Source organism: Cyclopterus lumpus, chromosome 12 (assembly GCF_009769545.1).
Source record: "Cyclopterus lumpus isolate fCycLum1 chromosome 12, fCycLum1.pri, whole genome shotgun sequence".
Lineage (NCBI taxonomy): Eukaryota > Metazoa > Chordata > Actinopteri > Perciformes > Cyclopteridae > Cyclopterus > Cyclopterus lumpus.
In genome coordinates this window covers 1,869,546-1,884,688 of record NC_046977.1, presented here as the reverse complement: position 1 = coordinate 1,884,688, position 15,143 = coordinate 1,869,546, and the positions used below count along the sequence as shown (strand labels likewise).

Sequence of the window (15,143 nt, the reverse complement as noted above, 5' to 3'; positions counted from 1 at the left end):
AGCGGGAGGCCCCGTTGGTAAAGTCCAACGGGGCCTCCTGCCGAGCCGACACCGACACCTTGAAAAGAGCTGTGCTGCTGCTGCACGTTGTACAAAGACTGCAGGTTAAACCAACTCCGAGAGCAGCTGCCGTCCGGACACGCAGGTCAGTGTTCAGGTGCAGCCGTCAGCGGGGAAAGCGCAGCCCGTTAGCGACGAGGAACTTAAACTCCACGCGATGCATTCCAGCCAAAGCCGTCAAAACAGGAGACGCCAACTGGGAGATGACCTCCTGCAAATCTACGTGAAGTGCATTGAGGTGGAAGTACGCGTTTATTTCCAGGCTCTTTGTGCGCTGCAACAACACAAGTTTCATGGTTTGTTTTGCACACGGCTCCACGGTGCAGCCCTCTGGTCCACCAGACCGAGATACCACAACACTCGTTGCATGAATTATGACGACATTTGCTCCGTGCATGCGCACAGAGGACGACGCCCGGCGACCCTTCACCTTTCCTTGCGGCGTCATCGCGAGGGTTCACATTTGTGTGCAGAACAACTGTCGGCTGTGTTGGAGTTTTCCCCGGGGAACGAGAGGGTCGCCTCCCTGCACCTACGGGGAGGAATGGCTTGCCCAATCTGAACCCGAATGGTGTTTGGTTGTTGGACTTCTGTGCTAGCCACAGTTTGTCCATAACGAACACCATGTTCGAACATAAGGTGGCTCATAAGTGTACCTGGTACCAGAACACCTTAGGCCGGAGATCAATGTAGTCGTATCATCTGATCTGCGGCCGTATATCTTGGACACTCGGATGAAGAGAGGAGCAGAGCTGTCAACTGATCACCACCTGGTGGTGAGTTGGATCAGATGGCGGGGGAGTCGGCTAGAGAGACCTGGCAAGCCCAAACGTGTAGTGAGGGTGAACTGGGAACGTCTGGCAGAGGATCCTGTCCGGGAGGTCTTCAACTCCCACCTCCGGAAGAATTTCTCACAAATCCCGAGCGAGGCTGGGGACATGGAATCCGAGTGGACCTTGTTCAAAGCCCATTAGAGGTTTTCCGGGCACGTCCAACTGGTAGGAGGCCCCGGGGAAGACCGAGGACACGCTGGAGGGATTATATCTCCCGGCTGGCCTTGAAACGCCTCGGGATCCCCCAGAATGAGCTGGAAAGTGTTGCGGGTGAGAGGGATGCCTGGGTCGGCCTGCTGAACCTGCTGCCACCGCGACCCGACCCCGGATAAGCGGGTGATAATGGATGGATGGATGGATATCAAATAACACCTTTTGTAAATCAAGATACAAACCATCGTTGATAAACCTTAAGAAACTAACATTCTCTGTGAAAAAACAGGTTGAACTGATCCAATAACATGTACTGTATACTCACAAAGCATTGTGGAGATCTTGAAGAAACAGTATGTGGACATGAAGGATAACCCATGAATAAACATGAAAAGATTAGACACTTGCCCTGAGTTCATCAAGAGCAATGAGTCGCTGAGTCCAGACTTGACTGAAGAGGGCACCCAACATGGTATAGTCTCCCGGACAGAAAGTTCAGGAAGTTCCGCTTGAAGACTCGTATGTGGACCATCAGGTGATCCTCTCTGCAGCCAAAAAACGAAGCAAAGGCAAAGTTAGATTGATGCAGTGCTTGAGCATGATGCCTAAACAGATGAACATTCACTGCCTTCTGGTGTTAAACTGAGCTCCAATGATAAAGTCACCTTTATAGTTATTCAAAATGAATGTCAGGTTGAATGTTAAATAAGGACACATTTTAGCATAACAGCATTATCACAATGTGTTAAATATAGATTACAGTAGTCTGTATCCTGTTGTGGATTTGAATAACTGAAATACTCAGTGTATAATAGCTAATATATCTGCCTCCGCCATTCAGTTTGATTTTTGTCAATGAGGAGACCCAGTCCGATGGCAAACAATGCCCTCCTTCATTTACCATTAAATTAATAGTACGGAACACCTGTGTGCAAAGAAAAAGTTGCAAACCTACGCTCCTGTAGGTACATGCTGTACAACATCAGGAGAATACGACCTCTTCTCACTCGGCACAGGTTCTGGTCCAGGCTCTGGTCATCTCACGGCTAGACTACTGTAACTCCCTCCTTCAGGTCTACCTGCTAATGCCATTCGACCGCTACAGCTCATCCAGAATGCAGCTGCTCGACTGGTCTTCAACCTCCCGAAATTTACCCACACTACTCCGCGACCTTCACTGGTTACCGGTGGCCGCCCGCATCCGCTTCAAAACATTGGTACTTGCGTACCGTGCTGCGAACAGATCGGGTCCGGTCTACATCCAGGACATGGTCTAACCTCACACCCAGGACATGGTCTAACCTCACACCCCACCTCGTTCACTTGGCTCGGCTTCTGCCAATCGGCTCGTAGCTCCTTCACTTCGAGCTAAACACTCTACGAAGTCACGACTGTTTGCTGTGCTGGCTCCTCGTTGGTGGAACGAGCTCCCCATTGACATCAGGACAGCAGAAAGTCTCTACATCTTCCGTCGCAAACTAAAAAACACATATTTTTCGACTACATTACATTACATGTCATTTAGCTGACGCTTTTATCCAAAGCGACTTACAATAAGTGCATTAAACCATGAGTCCAAACTCAGAACAACAAGAATCAAGCAAGTACAATTTCTTCAATAACGTTAAACTAAACTACAGAGTACTATCCGTAAGTGCCATTTAAGTGCTACTAAAGTGCCAAACTACAAAGTGCTATCGGTAAGGGACATTTAAGTGCTACTAGAGTGCTACTACGGCTCTACCTTCCCTATTCAAGGTAAAGTCGAAAAAGATGTGTTTTTAGTTTGCGACAGAAGATGTAGAGACTTTCTGCTGTCCTGATGTCAATGGGGAGCTCGTTCCACCAATGAGGAGCCAGCACAGCAAACAGTCGTGATTTTGTTGAGTGTTTAGCTCGAAGTGAAGGAGCTACGAGCCGATTGGCAGAAGCCGAGCAAAGTGAACGAGCTGGGGTGTACAGTTTGACCATGTCCTGGATGTAGACCGGACCCGATCTGTTCATAGCACGGTACGTAAGTACCAATGTTTTGAAGCGGATGCGGGCGGCCACCGGTAACCAGTGAAGGTCGCGGAGGATTGTGGGTAAATTTCGGGAGGTTGAAGACCAGTCGAGCAGCTGCATTCTGGATGAGCTGTAGAGGTCGAATGGCATTAGCAGGTAGACCTGCCAGGAGGGAGTTGCAATAGTCTAGCCATGAGATGACCAGAGCCTGGACCAGAACCTGTGCCGCCTTCTGAGTGAGAAGAGGTCGTATTCTCCTGATGTTGTACAGCGTGTACCTACAGGAGCGTGTTATTGTGGTAATGTTGGCAGTCAGGGAGAGTTGACTGTCGAGTGTCACACAGAGGTTCCTGGCAGTCAAGAGTCGGAGCCAACACTGAGTTGTTGAAGTTAATAGTCAGGTCGTGTGTGGGAGAGCCTTTTCCTATACTATACCTTGAATAGGGAAGGTAGCGCCGTAGTAGCACTTTAGTAACACTTAAATGTCTCTTACTGATAGCACTTTGTAGTTTAACTTTATTGAAGAAATTGTACTTGCTTGATTCTTGTTGTTCTGAGTTTGGACTCATGGTTTAATGCACTTATTGTAAGTCGCTTTGGATAAAAGCGTCAGCTAAATGACATGTAATGTAAAAGGTGGATTTTGGGAAAGATACACATGAGGATATGCCCTAGAATTAATTAAATGTTACTGCTATACGTGGAATGAAATTTAAGGGGGATATCAGTTCAAACCTTCTATCTTCTATGTTTGCATGAGCAGTTGGCTTGGGCCATGGACCCGAGGATGATCCATTGAGTGAAGTTTGAGTTGTGCTTGCACCCATCATTTGCTACACTGAACTATACCACCGCTTACCTAAATTTAGCCTTGACAAGACTGGTGTCTGAGTCATTGGGTCCAGACTGAAGACAGGTGGGACAGAATCTCAAGCAGACATGGCATGATGTTCAGGAAACTGGAACTTAAGGCAGGTGTTGTCATCATTACTGCTTGAAGATTCACAAGTTAATCGGTTGTCCACTGTGGGCTGACATGATTCTCTCAGACAGAAAAAAGACAAAATAGAGAAGATTAACAGTAACAACAATAATATAACTTTAAATATCACTTACACTGTTACAAAGTGGTTCTAACAATAAAATAAGAAATGTACAAAATGTTGAAAAAAAAGAGTAGAATAAAATATTTTCATAAAAATGCCAGTCGATAGTATAGTATATCAAAAATGTAAAATATATAATAAAATTAGCCATATGTTAAGTCAAAGTTATGTAACATGCATACACTGTTTGAACATGAAATGGACAGTGCTTACAAAAATAGATGAGCCTAAAGCTTTCTGTTAAATTAACACACACACTGAACTTTACTAAAACTTACCACTGTGTATCCTTGACAAAACTTGTATCCATTCATGGGGTAGACTAGAAGAACAACAAAGAAGGTGATGAGGTCCATGCTGGTAGTCGTAATCACACCTAAAAAGAAAGATTAAGGGAATAAAGGACGAGGGGAGGTGTAAGATTCGTGTTCAAAGCTCCGGGTCCCGTGGCCGCAGGAAATTCAGGATTCAATGAGTTAAAGTTTAACAATATTTAATGGCAAAGATAATACTCATGTAGCGTTCACGATCGTGGGGCCAGAAAGGAGGAACTCTCCACAGACGGACTGCAGCTCCCAGGGAGCCACAAACCGGGGCTGTCTCGAGTCTCCAGACCAGTAGAACCATGTCTCCAGACCAGTAGAACCATGTCTCCAGACCAGTAGAACCATGTCTCCAGACCAGTAGAACCATGTCTCCCCAGAACAAATGCTCGGTCGTTAGTATGGTCATGCAAGTGAATTCACACCTAATGGTTAGTTCCATTGGTCAGTTCAAAGGATGCCGCAGTTCTGTTCGCTAAGCCAATTGATAAACTAGCGGGGTCAAAGCTCACTCTTCCGGTCAAGGACAGGAAGTTCCCCTTCACAATAAAACCCTATTATCCTGCCTACAGAATAAAAGCAACACATTAGGTTTCAATCGGCATCCATTTTAACTATTGTCTAAACAATAAAACATTCATTCATTCTCATACATCATACAGTTAATCATTACATTTGTCATTAAAACAGAATAATAAAACAGTGATCCTCTCTTATGTTTCATAATACATTCCTCCAGAATATTCCTCATAATATCCCAAATTAATTATCATATCTTTCTTTATGTATTAATTTAAAACATAAACTTCTCTTATCTACATGTGCAAATATATATAAAATCCACTACAACCTAACAGAGGACATGCATCCTCTTCGGTAAAAAACAAAATCATCTCAATTATCAACTTTTACTCTTTTCAATGCAACGGTTGTAAATGAAAATAAAAAGGCTAAATTCCCACTCACGTGCCACATGTTGTTATCGTAGCGGCCAAGGTTTGATTTCCGGTGGTCCCTTTGCTGCAGATCATCCCCTCTCGCTCCACTGGGGCGCTTCTCCCTCTCCAACACGAATAAAATAAACATCTTTAAAAACAAAAACTGCTTGCTTTTGGCATTTAAATGGATTAGAATCTCACCGTTTTCCTGGGTGTCATTAAGGTCAGAAAGTTGTTCCCATCCAAGTCCACAACCAAGTTGGATAACAATGTCTGACAGGTGGCAGGAGCAAATTAATTACATTTTACAAGATAAAAGTAAGTATTCTTAATTATCTGTACATACATTTAAACATTGAGCTGTTAGCTGTTTTGTGTCTTCACACTGGCGTTCATATAACTCCACAGCGCAGTTGTAAGCGGTCACGTGAACAGCAGTCCGGACAGCCAGGTTAACAGACATGTCTGAACATGTCCGGACAGACACGTCTGTTAACGTGACTGTCCGGACTGCTGTCCACGTGACGCTCCGGTATAAATGAGTTTTAAAGCTCCATATCTAACGTTACACATGTCTGCTTGGGACCGGCGTCAAAGCACTTCAATAAAAACGTGGTTATTAGATGAAGTTTGTCGCACCCCTCGGTGTCCACAGTAACGTTAATTAACCTAACCTATAACGCTAGCTTTAACTAAACATTGCCTTAGCTAACCTGTGGTAAAGTAAGCTAATGTTAGCTCGTTCAACACAGAAACCTATAACCTCCGTTACATCGACGATGTTAAAGAAACGTGAACACACTCAAGTATTAGACAGCTAAGTTAACTTACTCTTGACGTCCAAGGCGACACAGAACAGCAGACAACCATGCCTCATGTAGCTAACCGCTAGCTAACATAAGGTTAGCTCAACCCCTTAAGGAGAGGTTAACCTCACATAGAAGGTGTCACTAACGTCGACCGTTCAACAGCTTTTACTCTGACTAATGCATTATGTTGGCATTCTTACCTCAAGAAGAGACGTCATGTTCCCAGCGGTCCGGCTGTCGATCCTTCAATGGCGTCTCGAGAATCACTGAAGAAGACGTGCTGTAGCTGCACAAAGTGCGGAGAAGTGGCGCTAAAATGGGTTCAACAGTTCAACCTCCGATGTTGTTGTTTTTGTTTGTATTGTTGTTGGTTTGATCACCGCCACCTGGTCCTCTCTCCTTTGATCTCTGTGTCTGTCTGCTTGACGGTCTGTCTGTCTCTGTGCTGTGTTTCCTTCTCTAGTAGATCTTAGTTTACAATACAATACAATACAATACAATAAAATAGCAGGGCAGTACATATTACATTTAAAAATTAAAATAATAAAGGAAATGAACAAAATAAATAAAAATGTAATTATATACAGTGTATCTAAGTGCATATAAAGTGAAAGCGGTGCAAGGTTTATTGATGTTGTTCAATTTGAGGAGGATCTGGCCAGAGGTGATTATTATAAAGTCTAAAAGCAGTTGGCAGGAAATGTTCTCCTGTATCAGGAATGTTCTCCTGTAGTTACGGGAGAACATTCCAGATACAGGAGAACATTCCTGATACAGGAGAACATTCCAGGGGCGCTGAAGCAGTCTGTTGGAGAATGTGCTCCGCTGTCCCTGCAGTAGGTGGAGAGGGTGGTCCGGGTTATCCAATATGGACAATAATTTCTTCAGTATCCTCCTCTCCACCACCTGTTCCTTATAGTCCTGTTTGCAGCCAATGATGGAGCGGGCCTTCCTCACCAGTGTAGTGAGTCTGTTAGTGTCTCCGGCTCCAATGCTGCTCCCCCAGCAGACTATGGAGAAGTCCAGAGCACTGGCCACAACAGACTGGTAGAACATCTCCAACATCTCAGAGCACTGGTCCAACAGACTGGTAGAACATCTCCAACATCTTGCTGCCCACATCGAAGGATCAAAGTTTCCTCAAGAAAAAGAGTTGACTCATCCCCTTCTTGTACACAGCATTGATGTTGGCCTTCCAGTTCAGTCTGTTGTCGATGGAGACACCCAGGAACCTGTACTCCTCCACCATGTCCACATCCTGCTCCACCATGTCCACCTACTCCTCCACCATGTCCACATCCTCCTCCACCATGTCCACATCCTCCTTCACCATGTCCACATCCTCCTTCTCCATGTCCACATCCTCCTCCACCATGTTCACATCCTCTCCCAGAACTCTCAGCGGTTGTGGAGCCGTCGTCTTCCTCCTGAAGTCTACCACCATCTGTCTGGTCTTGGCCACGTTCAGAAGCAGGTGATTTCTACCGGCCCGCTCCACAAAGTCATCCGTTTCTGCCCTGTACTCCTCCTCCTGTCCATCCTTAATACACCCGACCACTGCAGAGTCATCAGAGTACTTCTGCAGATGGCATGACCCCGAGTTGTACTGGAAGTCACTGGTGTACAGGGTGAACAGGAAGGGAGACAGAACAGTTCCCTGTGGGGCTCCAACATCACTGACAGCCAGCACACGGCCCAGTCGGACATTCTGCGGTCAACCTGTAAGGTAGTCAGTGATGCAGGAGACAGTGGACGCGTTGAACCCCACAACCCGCAGCTTCTCAATCAGCAGCAGTGGTTGGATGGTGTTGAATGCACTGGAAAAGTCAAAGAAAGTGATTCTCACAGAGCCACCGGTTCCATCCAGGTGCGACTGAGCTTGTTGCAGATGATGGCGTCGTCCACTCCCACACAAGGCCCATGAGCAAACTGCAGAGGGTGAACCAAGACCAGCCTCTCCAGCACCTTCATCACATGGGATGTGAGGGCAACTGGTCGGAAGTCTTTGAGGTCAGATGCAGTTGACTTCTTTGGAACAGGGACCCGGCACGACGTCTTCCACAGCACCGGGACTTCCTCCTGTCTCAGGCTCAGGTTGTAGAGGTTGATGGTGGCACTTAAACAGCGACAATAATGGCGGACGTGAACTCGCTAGGCAAATAACACAGACGCATCCCCACGGCTAACAGTTCAATGTTGGGGCTCCTTCACACACACACACATGGTCGGGATTGCACCACCTCTTGTTCACATACACTTCAATCCCGCCACCTCTCCTCTTACCGCTCTGTATAGCGTCTCTGTCCGCCCGAACAGGCCTGAAGCCGGGCATCGACGCACTGTGATCCGGAAAGTCCGCGTAACGCATGAGGCTACACGTACGGAAGCCCCTCAGAATTTACAGCGCGCCGAGTTCGTTGGTCTTATTCGCCAAAGGCCTCACGTTCACCGTTACAATTGCCGGTACTTTCCTCAGGACTCTTTTCTGGGTTCAGCTCTTGGCTTTGGAGGCCTTTAAAATGGAGGGTGTCTTGTGAATTTGACTGTAGGTGATTCAAAACATGTAGTGCTCGTTTGTGCTTGTCTCTCTGTCTGTCTCTGCCTGTCTGTCTCTCTGCCTGTCTGTTTGTCTGTCAGTCTCTCTCACTGTCTTTCTCTGTATGTCGGTCAAATCAAGAGAAAGTGTGGTTTGAAGGAATCTTAAACGGTGAAACTGTACATGTCATGTGTACATGCAAAACAAGGAGAACTTATGTACGGGGCACCCATCATATGCACGATTACCTCCACCAAGAGTTTGCAAATATAATTTATTGTTTTGTATTGTTTGTTGGTTACATTTGTGTTTGTGTTTGTGTTGAAACAGTGACAACATTTATTTTTTACAAAGAATAAATGCAAAAATTACAGTGTTTTAAATTTATCTCCCAGTATATTTACGTCAAGAGCCCAGTGAATCGTACATTTAACAGTGACAAACTCTATTTTTTACAAATAATGAATGAGAAAATTACAGTGTTGGCTTTTAAATTTATCTCCCAGTATATTTACGTCAAGATCCCAGTGAATTGTACATTTAACAGTGACAAACTGTATTTTTTACAAATAATAAATGTGAAAATTACAGGGCTGGCTGTTATATTCATAATACGTTATAATTCAGTTGTCAGGACAGTAGTCCGCACATTTAACAGTGACAGAGGAGTGGGAGTGATGGGTGTGATGGGAGTGATGGGAGTGATGGGAGTGATGGAGTGATGGGTGTGATGGGAGTGATGGGAGTGATGGGTGTGATGGGAGTGATGGGTGTGATGGGAGTGATGGAGTGATGGGTGTGATGGGAGTGATGGGAGTGATGGGTGTGATGGGTGTGATGGGTGTGATGGGTGTGATGGGAGTGATGGGAGTGATGGGAGTGATGGGTGTGATGGGAGTGATGGAGTGATGGGTGTGATGGGAGTGATGGGTGTGATGGGTGTGATGGGTGTGATGGGAGTGATGGGAGTGATGGAGTGATGGGTGTGATGGGTGTGATGGGAGTGATGGAGTGATGGGTGTGATGGGAGTGATGGGAGTGATGGGAGTGATGGGTGTGATGGGAGTGATGGAGTGATGGGTGTGATGGGAGTGATGGGTGTGATGGGTGTGATGGGTGTGATGGGTGTGATGGGAGTGATGGGAGTGATGGAGTGATGGAGTGATGGAGTGATGGGAGTGATGGGTGTGATGGGAGTGATGGGTGTGATGGGTGTGATGGGAGTGATGGAGTGATGGGTGTGATGGGAGTGATGGGAGTGATGGGTGTGATGGGAGTGATGGGTGTGATGGGAGTGATGGAGTGATGGGAGTGATGGGTGTGATGGGTGTGATGGGAGTGATGGGTGTGATGGGAGTGATGGAGTGATGGGAGTGATGGGTGTGATGGGAGTGATGGAGTGATGGGTGTGATGGGAGTGATGGGAGTGATGGAGTGATGGGAGTGATGGGTGTGATGGAGTGATGGGAGTGATGGAGTGATGGGTGTGATGGGAGTGATGGAAGGCGGCAGCTGGTTCGTGGGGAGGTGTAGTTCATGACCCAATAAACTGAACGGAGATGATGATGATGATGATGATGATGATGAGTGAATGACGTGGACGCCTCGTCTTCGGTGTCCCGGGTTCAAATCCAACAGACGTGGGGGGGCAAGGCAGGTTCGGTCCTCCATAAACCTGGACCGAGACGAGTGGACTGAACCTTTGTTTGATTTCCATGTTCTGCAAAACAGAAGTAAAATCCCAAGAAATAATAGAAATGCTCGGACGTCTTCGTCCCTCCACGTGTGTGTGTGTGTGTGTGTGTGTGTGTGTGTGTGTGTGTAGCTGAAGCCAGACACACTTATCCACGTTTGGAAAGGAAACAAGGAGCAATACCAGAGTGAGATGGCAAACGTTACGTCGGCAGGGTTCCAGACCCTGCTGTCCACTCCCTGGTACCTGAACCGTATCTCCTACGGCCAGGACTGGCAGGGCCATTACAGGGCCGACCCGCAGGACTTCAAGGGTTCGTCTGCATGGTTGATTTGAAATTGGCAAAGACCCCCCCCCCCCCACACACTTTATGACTGGTAATTTGCTTTATGCAACATTGCTTTCCAACCCTAGTATTTTAATTACGGGTGTTAGGCCTTTACCTTCCTCCACAAGATGGTTTCATTGCTCCCGACTCGTGTTTTATTATCGTATTGTTTGACTCTTGACACGCATCTGAAATGTCGTGAAGTTGTCCGTCACTCCTGTGCTGATGTGTGTAAGCCTGTTGAATGAAGGGAAATTATTACAATATTTAGCTTTCAGAAAATCACAGATAAATACGATAAAATACCTAATTTAATTACAATATGTGTGTGTATATATTTATATATATATATATTTAATATATACTTTATATAAATGAAAATAAATATATATATATATATTTTATTACGGATATATATATGTATATTTTTTTTAATTCATTTATTCCCTGGATGTTGCTCGGGCTGCCTGGCCTCATTAAATATATTTCAAAACAGGAACTGAAGAACAAAAGAAGCTTGTGATTGGTGGCGAAGCCTGTTTGTGGGGGGAGTACGTGGACGCCACCAACCTGACGCCCCGTCTCTGGTACGTTGTTTCATAATTAAATATGTCTGGTGGTCCACGACGCGTACGATGACTCCATGCTGATGATGTCCCTTCCTTTCCAGGCCTCGTGCCAGCGCCGTGGCAGAGCGTCTGTGGAGCGCCGCGGACGTGACGGACATCAACGACGCCTTCAACAGACTGTCCGTGCACCGCTGTCGCATGGTGGCGTAAGTGGCGTCCGTTTGAGCGACTCTCGTCTTAATCAGTGTCTGTGGGTCTAAGCCGGAAAAACATACACACCGGGAACGATAACGAGCTACATGGAGAAATTCTTAGGTTCAAATTAATTCCATTTTAATGCCCTTTCAATACATTGGAAGGCCTCGAATCGCCAACATAACTTACATTTACTACACATTTGGCCACGTGCAAGAACAAAGAAGAAATATATATTCACACTGTCGGCAGCAGAATTAAGGGATCTTAAGGGAAATTATTACAATATTTAGCTTTCAGAAAATCACAGATAAATACGATAAAATACCTAATTTAATTACGATATGTGTGTGTATATATTTATATATATATTTAATATATACTTTATATAAATTAAAATATATATATATAAATATATATATATATCCACAGCAAAGGGGATCGATGACTGCAATTGGTCTGTTTGATGGAGACAGTCTCTGCATCATCACACACACACACTCCTGTTAAAGGCTTCTAATTCAATACGAATGGATTAATAATCTTTCTATCTTTTCATATCAAGGCGTGGGATCCCAGCTCAGCCACTGTTCTCCAGCTACTGTCCCCGTGAGTACAAAGGCGTCTGAAGAAGACCGTAAAGCCGTGGGAACAGAAGAATGGAAGATAATCCATAAACAATCGACGTATATCAAAGGAATCGAACGCCAAACTGCCTTTTTTGTGCTACGAAGGCTCAAAATCTGCTCCACAGAACTATTGATCATCTAATGTCATAAACCTCTCGAATTTATGAATGCACTTTTTTCATGAATGTTTGATTGTGAATAAAATCTTGACATTTTAGTTGCGACTCTTGTTTCACATCCAAATTAAACACTGACGTATTTTGCTACGAGTTAATTTTGCATCCAGGCAGAAGATGGTTCATGTTTACATGCAGCATGCAGTCGGACACACAGGTGGACACCGGGGCAAGAGATGAACATGAATTATTGTTGTATAACCCAAATTCTCCAAAGGCTGTCATGCGTGAGTTTAGTGCCGGTGATCAAGTGTTGGCGCTTTGCCCGTTGGTGAGTTCACCCTTCCAGTATTCTGGTCCGTATACAGTGGTTAAACGCATCTCGGACAAGAACTATTTGATTTCAACTCCTGGTGGCAGAAAGCCTGTGAAATTGTTCCATGTCAACTTGCTTGAACCCGATTATGCTCACTGTGCTGGTGCGCCTGGTGGGGTGCAGCAGGAAGTAATGGCAGGCAGTCCGGTGTTGGCGGCCGGTACAGTGGATGTGCTTTCGGTCGACTTTGGGAGACGCTGTTCTCGAACCTGACAAGGGGTTGCTGTCTGGTCAGAGACCCTCAAAAGGTTAGGACGGTTGTTCGGCCATTTGCCAGACATGCAATTTGAAGAGCTGATTTTATCCACGTTTGTTTGGGGATGTGCCGTCCAGCACCGATTGAGCACGACGTGGACGTAAGTGATGCGTCAGCATTTTTACAGAGTTTCTCCTGAGAAGCAAATATTTGGAGGCCGAGGTAGAGTACATGGTTGATAATGACATTGCTGTGCCTTCGTCATCAAGCTGGGCTTCTCCATGTTGGTTGATGCCTAAACGTGACAAGACACCCAGGTTCTGTTCAGGTTTCGAAGTCAATAAAGTGACAAAGCAGCCTTTTCCGTTGCCTCGTATGGATGATTGCATAGACCGGGTTGTATGGCAGCACATTTGATCTGCTGAAGGGTTACTGGCAGGTGCCCTTGTCCAAAAGGGCACATTACAGGGAGTTGACGGAGCACAACAATTCAACCGGTATCAGTTAAATTATTCCGTTATTGAGAAGGAGGCTCTTGCCTTGATCTGGGCCCTGCAACACTGCAGATGGGCGTGGCCAATGAGTGGAAACACCTGAGGTAATCAGCAGCACTGGCAACACCTGGGCCTTGTGTACCAGTGCTGCATTTAAAGGACCTTCTGGTCTCAGGAGCTCTCGCTCGCCGTCCCGAGACACCGTTTGGCTGTCTGTAGGGGAGTCTGGTTTGACCCGACACTACACAACATATCACACTTCCCACGCATGCACTCACCTCCACCACTGGTTATTCTACCTAAGTTATGTTTATGCTACCTAGGTTAAATAAAACACTCTGTTAGCTACTACTTGTGTGTATCCCCCTTTGTTGTCATGGCCGTGTGACACACACAGTCATACACAGTCATTCCGGCCCAAAAGGAAAAGTCTGAAGAGCGCCAAAATCAGCATAAAGACATCATCTGGGGAACATGAAAATCGGTACAAAATGATATGCCAACATGCAGAACATGAAACCTTTGACCTGCAGTCGATGCTTGTGGATCTCCAAAATTATTGGAATTAATCCTCTGAGGAACTTTATTGAAATAGTTCAATTTTGGCGTAAACATTTGACATCATGGAAAGGAAAAGTCAGAGGATCACCAGCATTAGTGGAATTCATCCTCTGGGGAACATGAATATCTGGACAAAACATGACAATTCATCCAAAATGTCTTGCACATTTTGATAGAGATAAAATGTTAACATAATGGTAGCACTAAAGGAAAGAACAAACGATTATCATCATTGGGATTCATCCTCTGGGGAACATGAATGTCTGTACAAAACTTTATGGCGACACAACCAATACTTGTTTAGATATTTTGATATCTAAAACGTTAACGTCATGGTAGCACTATAGGAAAAGTAAGAGGATCACTAACATTAGTGGGGTTCATCCTCTGGGGAACGTGCATTTCGAGACAAAACTTTATGACAATTCATGCATTATTTGTAAAGATATTTCGATGGAGACCTACATAGTTAACATAATGGTAGCAGTAAAGGAAAAGACAAAGGATGACCAACATTAGTGGGGTTCATCCTCTGGGGAACGTGAATTTCGAGACAAAACTTTATGACAATTCATGCATTATTTGTAAAGATATTTCGATGGAGACCTACATAGTTAACATAATGGTAGCAGTAAAGGAAAAGACAAAGGATGACCAACATTAGTGGGGTTCATCCTCTGGGGAACGTGAATTTCGGGACAAAACTTTGAATACAATTTATCCAATATTTGTTGAGATATTTCGATGGAGACCTAAAAAGTGAACGTCATGGTAGCAGTAAAGGAAAAGACAAAGGATGACCAACAGTAGTGGGGTTCATCCTCTGGGGAACATGAATATCTGCACAGAACAAAAGTAAAAAGTCAATGATAATGAATGTGTTTTCACTCGTTCATCACACCCAGAATTCCCTTCTGCACTCACACGTTCACCAACCAGCTGCTGATTCCCCAATTAAATAAAAGAAATGAATGAAACATTTAAACTGATTAAATTCCTTAAAATGAAGATCAAATTTAAATAACTTCAGCAGGTGAACACAGACTGAATGATTTACTAATTATACAGTATTAGTATTATCATCATCATTAACTAACAGAGTATTTGATGTGTAATTTGTATTTGAAGCTCCAGAATAACAACAGCTCTTCTTCCATTTCATCATCTGATCATAACAAATGATGATGATGTACTACTTTTAATGGATTTAACCTATAACATTTT

The 15,143-nt window shown here is 44.9% G+C and overlaps 1 protein-coding gene and 1 long non-coding RNA gene across 7 annotated transcripts; one reads left to right on the top strand and one right to left on the bottom strand.

The window, feature by feature from the left end:
• Nucleotides 1-1,216: 1,216 nt before the first annotated feature.
• LOC117740189 lies at nt 1,217-6,661 on the bottom strand. 6 transcript variants are annotated; one of them, XR_004610579.1, is made up of 6 exons: nt 6,427-6,661; nt 5,619-5,690; nt 5,446-5,541; nt 4,435-4,532; nt 3,910-4,092; nt 1,217-1,591 (listed from the first exon to the last, which is right to left on the bottom strand). It is a non-coding gene; the product is annotated as an uncharacterized LOC117740189 (long non-coding RNA). The 6 variants fall into 6 exon arrangements; XR_004610583.1 differs by having other exon boundaries at nt 5,446-5,532; XR_004610581.1 differs by lacking the exon at nt 6,427-6,661 and adding an exon at nt 5,764-5,838.
• Nucleotides 6,662-10,567: 3,906 nt separating this feature from the next.
• LOC117740188 (beta-hexosaminidase subunit beta-like) lies at nt 10,568-12,393 on the top strand. The gene is made up of 4 exons (XM_034546413.1): nt 10,568-10,768; nt 11,280-11,370; nt 11,454-11,558; nt 12,113-12,393. Exons 1-4 carry the CDS (start codon nt 10,648-10,650, stop codon nt 12,174-12,176), a joined length of 381 nt encoding a protein of 126 aa, XP_034402304.1. The 5' UTR covers nt 10,568-10,647; the 3' UTR covers nt 12,177-12,393.
• The last annotated feature ends 2,750 nt before the right edge of the window (nt 12,394-15,143 follow it).